Raw genomic sequence first — 12,098 nt, 5'->3', positions numbered from 1 at the left:
AAGAAATAACAGCGCAATTGTTGTTTATTTATTGATAGTAGCTCAGATTGTAGATTGCAGATTGCGTCCACTGATCAGAAGGTCTGCGGTTCGAATCCCGCTCTCGACATTAGGACTGGGTATCATTCAGAAGGTGCGGACATGATACATACCTCGATACAGTGATCTTATGATTCGATAAGATTCAATGTGATATATTTCAAATCCAGTGGTGGAGTTAGTAATTTGGGGGCCTTAGGTGAACTTGAGTTTGGGGCCCTCACTATAATGCACCATTTTTTCTGTTTTGTTTGTGTTTTTTTAATATATTTGTGTCTGTTTTTTCCCAATGTCCTTGAAACAGCCACATCTCTATTTATTTGAATTATGGTGGATTGGAAACTTGTCTTGTTAGTTAGGGAGCCTACTAGATAACCAGAACTGAAAGTAGTTTTATTTTTTTGTTAGTACAATTACATTTTTGTTTACCTCCATTACATATGATTATATTATTTTTCTTATGATTATTGTTTAAAAGTAAATTACTCTCATTTAATGTCATATTGAGAAAAAATCTAATTGCTCTGATGCACTGAGGGCAATTGGTTGGGGGCCCCTCCAGGTTTGGGGACCCAATGTAGCCGCCTACTTTTGCCTGATGGTAGTGCCGCCTCTGAAATCATTTAGTAAATAATAAAGGCTAAATCATGGCTGTGATACTAAGAGTCTTTGTTAAATCTCTTCTTTTGCAAAGTTAACATGAAACACCCAGTTTGCTCCACAAAAACAGTGAAAATATCAAATATGCTGCATAAACAAGTTTCCTTTCACTAAACAAGCAACAAAACTGTTAGCCTGATTCATCAGCCGGTTTCACTTTGTAGAAACCGTCTGACCTTGCAGTATTGGGATTTGTTCACTCGATGGTAGGCGGGTATTTTTTTCTTCATTTAACCAATTGCTGCTATTTGGTCATGATGTATGTAATGCACCGCTAAGGGGGCTAACTGGTATATTAAGCTTTGCCCAAATCCCGTAGGAAGAAGGACAATAAAGTCTTTCCCCTTGATAAAATTCACCGTCAACATTCTCTTTATTCCGGCTTTAAATCCTCGAGCTCAGGAATCGTTGACAACACAGAATATATGGCTCTTCGCTGATTGGCAGGTGCCCGAACTCACACTTCTGGGGTTTTTGCGAATCATCTAGTGTATTCTGATTCCTGACCTAGTCGCTGGAGAGAAATTAAATTGAGCAGAGGCACTAGGTGGCACCAGCCTGGCTACAAAACAAAGCGCTGTAACAAAATATACCAAAAATACTTGAAATATTGATACAGCAACTCATGATATCGATACTGTATCTTCACATTAAACGATATTATATATTGATATTTTAATATTTTTGCACATCCCTACTCGACATAAAGGCTTGTACTTTGAATCCCAATCTCGACATAAAAAAAAAAAACAAAACATTACTGGTTGAGCCGTAAGATCCACTGAACTGCAGGTTGACGTTGCGATTCCAGCTCCTACACATGAATGCTGTTGTTGTGTCCTTGGGCAAGACACTCAACCCACCTCGCCCCGAGTGTTTGCGTACACTGGTGTATGAATGTCTGTGTGAATGGGTGAGTGGTTCCTTGTTGTAAAGCGCTTTGAGTGTCTTGAATTTGGAAAAGGACTATAGAAAAATCTAACCATTTACCATAAATACTTTCACTGTGTCCTCGGGCAAGACACTTAACCCACCTCGCCCTAGTTTGTGTATGAATGTGTGCGTGAATGGGCGAGTAGTTCCTTGATGTAAAGCCCTTTGAGCCTTGACGGCGGAAAAGCGCTGTATTAAAATGTTCACTATTTATCTGAAGTAAACGTTGGAAAGTTGCATTACAGTTCCCTTTGGTCACAATACAATTTCCCACCACCTATAGTTTCACATTTTCTGACTCCATTTTCTGGTATTCATGTTAAGATAATGTATTTGAATTCCTCTTAGAACGACTGCTGTTCTCTCTCTTGTTGCATAAGAGTCTGGGCCTAGTGTAATTACCATACAATCCCACAATCCCTTGACTAATGGCTGACATGCTGTAGCGCACTTTTTACAGGCTTTGCACGAGTTTGAATCGATTAAAGCAAATCTGTCCCTGTCTAAGAGCTCACGTCATCCGATTCACACAAACATTAGACGCGCATTCCTGTAGAAACACACACAACGAATTTGAGATGAATATACTTTTGTTTGTTTATGTTGGTAAACGGTTTCAAATATCATAGAATTGGGAGATGTGACGATGAAAATGAAGCTGTCTGAGCCTTGTGACAATGATTTTTTTAATGTTATTGTCTTATAATAATGATGCAGTTTATTTATTAGGAGCTTTGTTGCGCAATCCAATCCAACTTTATTTGTATAGCACATTTTAAAAACAAGACAGTTTCCAAAGTGCTTCACATTTACACATTTAATTCTAAAAAGTCAGCAGAATTATGTTCCAGACAAAAGGAACTAATAGAAACAATAGATAAAAGAATAATAAAACTGATGAATAAAAGTAGTGCTAAAAAGAATAAAATAGATAAAAACAGTAACCAATTAAAAAGTAAATAAAAGACACAGAGGACCACACAACTCACATGGTGTTAAAAGCCCCAGAAAGTAAAAGTGGGTCGCCGTACCATAACCTCTGACTTTTATGTTATTGAATGACATGGGATTTAACCAGTCAGTGAAGTGACAATTATTAGAAAAGATGCAGCAGTAGTGTTGAAATTGACTTTGTGATTGAGGCTATTCACGCCTATTGGAAGAAGTTTGGAAACAGACGGATGACGACTTTCGGTGTAGTTATGATAAAATCGTGGATTCATTAGCAATGGCTTTAACAATCTGCCAAAGCTTTCCATGGTCGCACCAGTGTCAGTATCTGCTACTCCTATTACTCCTGTACCACTGCCACATCACTCTACTGCACATGTCTCCTGCAGAAAGAGCCTCTGTCCTGTCTGTATCATGTCAGTCGATTGCACCATAACTTCTGTTACACTGAACAATTTAACATTCAGCAAACTTATAATGACGACTGAGAAGACTGAACACAAATGCCCACAAAAAGAAAATCATATTTTCCAGCTGAAAACAGTAATCGAGCAGAAGAAAGAAAGGGTGAGTGAGAAACTTGTGACACCGGGAGGATGCACCATGCAACTTTCCTGGAAGTCACTGGATGGATGGACAAAGCCTGGACTTCAATGACACCGAAACCATCCTGTCAGGATTCAGAAAAACTGGAATAATTCTAACTGGAGCTGATGCTGAGTCTGACGACAGCTACACAGAAGAGGAAGTGGCGCTCTGTTTACCTCCGGAGGTCACGGAGTTGCTCCGAAGTGACACCGATGAAGAATTCAATGGATTTAGTGATTTGGAGTGAGATGGAGAGTTTGGTAAACTTGTTCTGTTCTATTGTTTATGCTATACTTATCTGAAGAACTGTTCATATGTGACGTTAACAGTGTTGTTCTCTGTTCTATTGTCATTACTAGAACTTGACTTTCAAGATTTGCCCCAAAAAGTGCGACCTATATGTTTTTTTCTTTTTCATTACGCATTTTTTGGCTGGTGCGACTTAAACTCCGAAGCGACATATAGTTGAAAAATACGGTAGTGCATTTGTGGACAGGGAAGATGTCTGCGCTTTTTTCTCAACTGGATTTAACAAAAGTGTATTTTTTTTGGCTTGTTTTGCTGCTGCGACGCTTCAAACAATCAGATTCAAATAGTCAAAAAGTCATCATGACGCTTCACGTTTTCCGATCTCTTTCAGCGAGAACCATTCTAGATTTATAATGTATTAAACTCAGTTCAGCGACACACAGATCAAACTGGTGTGAGCGTGGTTAATGTTTTTGCCACCCCAAATATAAAGTGCATCTGTGTCGTTGGCAGTTTGCAGATCTCCCTCAGCCCCAGCTCGGTGTTAAGATGCTCTGTGCTTCTCTCATTAAGACATCACATATTCTTCTCCATCAGCTGCAGCTCTACCCTCAGCACAGTTGGGGGCAGTCATGAGGAAAACGATTAGCCTGCGTCGCTGAAGGGCATGTAGGATCTATCCGCATCAAGTGTATCAAATCTGCATCCAATTTCCCCGAAGATGGTCCTTATGTTTAGCTCACTGATCACTCCCCGCACCTCTCAAAGTCATCTTAGCGCCAATCATTTTTAGCTTGATTACTTCACTCATCACGTGCCACCAGCGATCAGTCCAACTTAAAAACATTTTCCGCTTCACTACGCGATACGGACGTTGCCATTATCCTTCATGGGGGGGAGGAAGAAGAAGAAGCTGACAAATTGCGAAGCATGCGCGCGGATGTGCTCATGCAAACACTAACGGCCCGCTCCAGTCGAAAAGCAGTAATTACATCATAACTCAATTTACAGCAGAAGCCGAAATTCAAAAGCTGAGATTCAAAAGGCTTAACAACAATGTCTGAATGTGAGAGCAGGATTCAATACGCTGAATACAGACAGTGTAAATACAAGTTAATTACAAAAACGTAATGGGTGTGTGAGACAAAGGACAAATGAAAGAAATGTTTACAGATGCGAAAAGTCTGTTCTCGATTATCGAAAGGTTCTACATGACATAAAATTGACTTTTGTGAGTTTTTAGCCATGTTTAATGCTGATTCCTCATCAAAAAACTGGAGTTGTGTTTGTTTCATTCACACATATTTGAGAAATCCTTTATTGTTATTAGTCTGTTTACATTTCCAAAGCTCAAAATGCTCGTTTCCACCTTGTGATGTCATGAAGAGATAGAGATTGGCAATTCCAGTTCTGAAATAATCCAAATGATTCTAGTGAAGGTGTGTGGAGTTTAAAAACAAAGTGAAGTGCTTCCTTTTTTTATCACATGACATCACAAGGTGGAACTAAGGAGTATGAAAGTTTTCAGAAATATTCATGTGCATAAGATAGAAATCCATAGTCATTTTTTAAATCCGCGATCTCGGGAATTGTTGCCAACACAGAATGTCTCGCTCTTCGCTGATTGGCCAGTGCCCAAACTCGCACTTTTTTTTTCCGGGGTTTTTGCGAAACATCTAGTGTAGTCCAATTATTAAAAATATCCAATTGGCACCACCTTGGCTACAAAACTGTAGCGCTATAACAAAATAATTTAAAAAAAAAATATACCAAAAAATACTCTTGGTGATATATCGATACATCAGCCAATGATATCGATACTGTATCATCACATTAAATGATACGATATATCTACATTTTAATATTTTTGCACACCCCAACTTGACATCAAGGTTGGCGCTTTGAATCTCGTTCTTGACATAAAAACACCCCAAAACATTATTAGTTGACCCGTAAGATCCGTTGATGTTGCGATTCCTGCTTCTACACATAAATGCTGTCGTTGTGTCCTTGGGCAAGACACGCAATATTCATGTGCATAGGATAGAAATCCATAGTCAGACTGGTGCCACCTACTGCCTCTGCTCCATTTAATTTCTCTCCAGCGACTTGGTCAAGAATCGGAATACACTAGACCTTTCCCAAAAACCCCATAAGTGGGAGTCCGAGCACCAGCCAATCAGCGAAGAGTCAGACATACTGTGTTGGCAACGATTCCCGAGATCGAGGATTTAAAGCCGGAACAAAGAGAATGTTTGGTGAATTTTATCAAGGGGAAATACGTTATTGCTCTTCTTCCTACGGGATTTGGGAAAAGTTTAATATACCAGTTAGCGGCGCATTACATACGTCTCGACCAAATAGCAGCAATTGGTTAAATAAAAAAGTACCTACCTACTGTTGAACGAAAGAATCTTAGCGCTGCAAGGTCAGACGGTTTGCACAAAGTGAAACCTTCTGATGAATAAGAAATTCATGCATATTTGGCTGTAGTTCTGCATAAAATAAATATTCATAAACTCTCGAATGAGTCCAGCCATACATAAAATGTATTGTGTGTATTTTATCCATCAGAACTGAATGGAAACTGAAAAGAAATGAAAAGTTTAATGATTTGTAATTCTTGATGTCATAACTTTTCAATTTGTATTCTGATGGATAAAATACACACAATACATTTTATATACGACTGGACTCGTTCGAGAGTTTACGGATATTTATTTTATGCTCAACTACAGCCAAATATGCACGGATTTCTATTCTATGCACATGAGTATTTCTGAAACTTTCTTACTCCATATGGAACAGAGTGATTTCCATTTGAGAAAAGAACACATATGTAACACAAATCCTGCATATTTAAGCCGTGTGAATGAAACAAAACACAGCTCCTTGTATGTTTGTGATAAGAAAACAACATTCTAACACACAGTAGATCAGAAAATAGTGGAATATGAGCCACTGATTTCACTTATTTTTGTTGTTTAATCCTTCAAATATGTTGTTTTAATCCATTTTGTATTTTTTCTTCGATTGTCAGATAAAACTAAAAGTCAAAATTTTTTAAGTCCAATAAAAGTACTACCACTGAACAATATGGTTTTATTCTCGTCTATTTTAAAAAAAAATTATATATAGTGGCTTTAAAGGTGCATTGTGTAACTTTTCTGGTGGAAGGGTCCATGAAATGCTTATTGTTAAACCTTTCTATCTTCATGGAGACCAGACTAAACCGAGTTACAGGTCAGATCTGTGGAGAGGCGACCTTGCTCACAGTCAGAATGCTTGTTTTTCTAGGTATTTTTCAGCTGTAAATCCTCCTGTAACTTCGTAAATTTAACGGCGAGCTGTTTAATGTCATACTGTGGAACATTTCAGGCAAAGCAATGACATCTCCATAGAAAAAAACAGGTGACGGACCCCCAAAAATAAAGTCACACCATGCACCATTAAGAAAGAAAAGTGTTTTTGTTCAGTTTTTTTATCACAACAGACCTGCCCTCCATCTTTTTTTTTATTTGGGCTGTTAAGTACTGAAACGGAATAGAACGATCAATCAATAATCATGCATTTAGCCCTTTTAAAAGTGAAAGTAAACATCCCCGTGTTTTTGTTTGTTGTTCGCAGGTGAGCGAGAACGCCAAAAAGGACCTGAAGGACGGACTGTCTCTGTACAACTCTGAAAACAACATAGGCCTTCGAAACGCCTGGAACATCATTCAAGCCGAGGTATGTCACACAAAAAGACCCATTAGCATCACAATAAAAACCTCCAAAGCGAACGCATTCATTCTAAATATGCAAAATTATTCCAGCTAATGTGCGATCTGGCATTACTTACGCTAAAACAAATGCTAATTAAAACACTTTAGCTTTGAAGTAACGCGTTTGGTTGTGTGCGTGTCCCGACAGTGGAAGTGCTGCGGAGTCATCGCGTACACAGACTGGCACGAGGCGCTCAAAGAGAAGGTGGTGCCAGACCGATGCTGCCAGGAGCACTACCAAAACTGTGGCCGCAACTCTACCAACATGTTCTGGAACAGGGTGAGTCTGAGTGTGAATTTTGAAATAAACAAGACCTAAATGTGTGTGGAAATATGAGACGTTCAAATCAAAATCAAATATAGCTCTTACTGATATCAATTTTAATGCTGATTTAAGTCTTAATTACAAAAATATTCATAAATAAACCATAGACTGTGTAAAGAAGGAGATTAAATGAGTGCGACATCACCAAAAGCTTTCAGCTCCAGTCAAATGAAGCTCATCGAGGCTTGCGGTTATAGTAGCAAATTTGGAGCCAGTTGGATATTAGGAGTTGGAATTCAAATTCAATTCAATTCAAAAGTTTATTGTCAAATTTTCATATGAACACATGAAAAATTTAAATTATGTTCTCACTCTCAATCTTCAAAATTAAATAATAATAAATTAAAAAGAAAAGTCCAAAGTTCTTCATTAGGGAGACACAGATTCCTAGCTTCCTGGTGGTTAGAGACCACCAGGCGGACAAAATATTTATTTATACTTGCGGACAAAATAGCGAAATAAAAACCCCAGGATCATGTAGAGTGGGTTAATATGAACATTTTAAGACCAAAATGACGAGGCTCATGGCAGCAGGTACAAAAAGAGGGATGACAGTTCAAATCAAGTCAAACGCCTGAATCGACGGAGCCAGAAGTGCTCCCACGCTTACGTCCTGTTTGGAACGCAGCTGCTACTGCGTTAGCTATGTCCATTTATATATACGGTCTATGCCATAAACCTAAAAGGACTTTCTTTGATCTGAATCACTACCTTCAGCCAATCATGAACCAGTGCTAGTGCAGCCTCTGCAGCTCAATTAGTGAATTCTGGAGGTTCTGAGCTTTCACATGAGGCCTGTTCATATACTGAGAATGAGACAAACATATATGTGTAGCCCATAGACTGTATAAAGAATTGGACTAAGTGAGTGTGACATCGCCCATAGCATTCGGCTCCAGTCAAATGAAGCTCAACGAAGCTGACAGTTATGGGAGCGAAATTGGAGCCAGTTGCACATTAGGAATAGGAATTTATTTACGGACAAAATAATGAAATAAAACCCTAAGGATTATGTAAAGCAGGTTAATACAAAGAGTTTAAATCCAAAATGACACAGCTACAGTTACAGAAAGAGGGGTGACAACTGTTCAATGTAAAGTCAATTGGAGCCTGAGTCGATGGAGCCAGAAGTGCTCCCATGCTCACTTCCTACTTGGAACATGTCAGCTAGTGCATTAGCTATGTCCATTTATATATACAGTCTATGCCATAACCCTAAAATGCCTCTCTCTGATCTGAATGGTCACTACCTAAACCCCAGCACCTGCACCAATGATGAACCAGTGCCAGTGCAGCCTCTGCAGCTCAGGGAGGTAATTCTGGAGGTTCTGAGCTTCACATGAGGCCTGTTCATATCCTGAAAATGAGACAAACTTGTACATGAACATGTACTTGTACAAAGATTGTGTAATACAATAATATAATAATATGAAGAAGTGGACTAAGTGAGTGTGACGTTGCCCATAGCATCCGGCTCCAGTCAAATGAAGCTCATTTGAGGCCTGCAGTTATAGTGGCGAATTTGGAGCCGGTCCTATATTAGGAATAGGAATGGATTTATGGACAAAATAGCAAAATCAAACCCCCAGGATAACGTAGAGCGGGTTATACGAACATTTTAAATCCAAAATGACGAGACTCACAGCAGCAGTTAGAGAAAGAGGTGTGACAAATTTTCAGTGTAATGTGAATTGGAGCCAGAGTTGATGGAGCCAGAAACGCTCCTATGCTCACTTTCTATTTGGAACGCAGTTGTTAGTGGTTTAGCGATGTCTATTTATATATACAGTCAAAAACTTGTATGTTTACGCCTTAAACTGTATAAAGAAGTGGACTGAGGGATTGTGACATCACCCATAGCGTGCGGCTCCAAGTCAAATGAAGCTCATCGAGGCTTGCAGTTATAGTGGCAAATTTGGAGCCATTTTCATATTAGGAATAGAAATTGATTAACGGACTAAATAGCAAAATAAAAACACCAGGATCATGTAAAGCGGATTAATACGAACATTTTAAGACCAAAATAAGGCCCATTTATGTATATATAGTGTATGGGCATCTTCTATCTGCAATCCATGTTCAGCTGAGATTGTAGATTTTTTTTTTTTAAACAATACGAGCAGATTCTACACACAGCGCTTCCCAAAATCTCTAATAAAACCGGAACATTGGGGGAAATCATCATTATGACGTGCTGTATTCCATTGTAAAACAGCAGGAAATGTCTGTCGTCTGTAAGGCTGAAGCTAAAAAAAAATTGAATTAAAGGATAATTGTCACAAAAAACAAGTTGATTATCCTCCGTTGCCAGAGTGACTGATACTTAAAAGCACGACAAATTACACATGGATCCTTTTCCCAAATTGGAAAAAAAAAAATGGGTACAAAAATTAGTGTAAGATGGGCAAAGCTGCTTTTTAAAATTCCATCTTTGGCTAAATGTGTTCAAAGCTTTGCCAAGGAAGCAGTGCCAGATGAGTGGAGTGGAGTTCTCAGTCTGGAATTGAACATAATATTGATCACAGGGTTGTAAAAAATCTCTTAAATTGTAGGATTCGGTGTACCACTCGAGAAGGTCCAGCCTGTGGAGTTTTGAGTGATGCTGTTAACCTGGTTCAGTCCACTTCCAGTCCATTAGGGGCCTGGTGCAGAGAAAGAACACAAGGACCAAAGTAAAAAGGATAGTAATACTTTGGAGCAGACGTCAGCAACTTTCCCCGGGGATATGACGCTAACTGTAGGCACTGCTCTGTCCGAAGCTCTAGACTTTAATATGAGCAGAGGTGGGACCGAGTTATTGTTTTGCACATCTCAAGTAAGTCTCAAGTCTTTGACCTCAAGTCCGAGCCAAGTCCCAAGTCAAATACTGGCAAGTCCAAGTCGAGTCTCGAGTCACTGGCCCATAAGTCCAATTCAAGTACCAAATATAACTTTGATTTTTGCAATTTATATGACTTTTTAACTAAACTAAAAATAAAGTCATGGTGTATTTATAGATGATTATTTATGTAAGAGTTGTAGAAATCCAAATTTATCCTTTTTAAATGTCTTGACAATATCTTGGTGTGAATCATTACAGTCAGAACAAAAAGAATTCCAATTTAAAAGTGCTTAATAACAGTAATTTTGTCGTGCAGTTCGCACTGAAATTTAAGGATCATGTCCTATGTAGTTTCCTCTGTTTTACTGTATTGTACTGTATATTACTGTAGTACTTTTGAGGATACCATCTCACAGTACTTCAGTTACATCCAAAGCAAAACATGGAGAGGGACATATTCCATTTTGTTCCTGTACGATTAAGCACCACATTTATCAACTAAAAAGAGGAAAGCATTTTCTAAAAACATATTTTTTTAGGAGAAGCATCCAAATTTTGTCGACTCAAGTCCTGAGTCATTGAGCTTCAAGTCCAAGTCCAGTCCCAAGTCTTAGTCCATTTTATCTTATATTTTAAGTCAAGTGACTTCAGTCTGACTCGAGTCCAAGTCATGACCTGCAAGTCCCACCTTTGCATATGAGCCTTGTTTTAACACTATCTGACCATAGAACTAAGTTAGTTGGAACTACAACAGGTGCATAACAGTCACTTTTTTTTTTTTGTTGTAAATCAAACATCTAAACAGGAGCATGAATGCTCATATTGATCACAGGCTCCTGAAAATGTGGTGTTTAATATAAATCAGTTTTTTGTTTTCTGGAATTTCAGGCTATCTTAAATCTTTTTGACAGTGTTTTCTAATGTGTGCATTGTGTCCCCATGTGAACTGATAAAAATTCGAGGAGGGTCGGCCTGCAGCCTGGGCGTTCCAGACGTGCAACAGAAACTCCCTAATGGGCGTCCTGTAGAGTGTAATCAACCAATCAGAAAGAGTTTTGCACTCTTCCGCTTTTTTGCTTCTTCTTGGCAAAAGTTTAAACTGTCTATGGTCAAAGCAAAGTGGCAACACAAGTGTTTCATGAGAGGTTATGTTCATAAACATATTTACACATTTATTTGTACAATTTGAGCAATTCCAGCATCATGTTAAACGTGCATAAACTGAATTATATTAGAATGTGATCAGAGTCTGTCCGGTACATACACTGATCATGAAAGCAACCAAGTTAGCAAGTTAGTTAACGATAGTACGGCATGAGCTTTGACGTTATCTGTTGATACCGACAACTAAGTTACTATAACAGGTTAACAAATCTGCTTTTGGGAAACGCTTTGGATAAATGCGTCTGCTAAGTATATAAACATAAACCCCTGGCTCCCTGTAGAACTACGGCTATGTGGCCTATCAAGGAAGAAAGTAGGCAGTACAGTATAGTTGTTTTGTGTTTTGTTTTTTCTGGAAGGGGACATAAGCTAAAAACGGGAATGGGAGGCGTTTAGGGAAGAAATGCCCCGATTTATGAAGAAACGTACCCATTTAGCATATTTTCCGGGTGATTAGACGCGGTCTTAAACCTCTAACTGCATCAAAAAACGACTGCGGCCCCGCAATCCAGAGCGCCCCATACACGAATCCACTCAGGTGTCGCATCATGACTTCAGTAAACTATAAAGCTGCACCACCCACAGCGCACGCAAACATACACGG

At 38.8% G+C, this 12,098-nt stretch overlaps 1 protein-coding gene across 1 annotated transcript in view; it reads left to right on the top strand.

Moving 5' to 3' along the window:
• The window catches only part of tspan9a (tetraspanin 9a), a 388,713-nt gene that overhangs the window by 351,712 nt on the left and 24,903 nt on the right, over nucleotides 1-12,098 (top strand). The window contains exons 4-5 of the mRNA XM_020941181.2: nucleotides 7,048-7,149; nucleotides 7,333-7,464. Of these exons, the coding sequence (XP_020796840.1) occupies nucleotides 7,048-7,149; nucleotides 7,333-7,464 (234 nt within the window). The remainder of the gene's footprint in view (nucleotides 1-7,047; nucleotides 7,150-7,332; nucleotides 7,465-12,098) is intronic.

This window comes from Boleophthalmus pectinirostris, unplaced genomic scaffold (genome assembly GCF_026225935.1).
Source record: "Boleophthalmus pectinirostris isolate CB_2022bp ecotype Guang Dong unplaced genomic scaffold, ASM2622593v1 HiC_scaffold_2, whole genome shotgun sequence".
In the NCBI taxonomy this organism is placed as follows: Eukaryota; Metazoa; Chordata; class Actinopteri; order Gobiiformes; family Gobiidae; genus Boleophthalmus; species Boleophthalmus pectinirostris.
The sequence above is the reverse complement of the archived record's forward strand: the minus strand, read 5'-3'. Positions and strand labels throughout refer to the sequence as shown.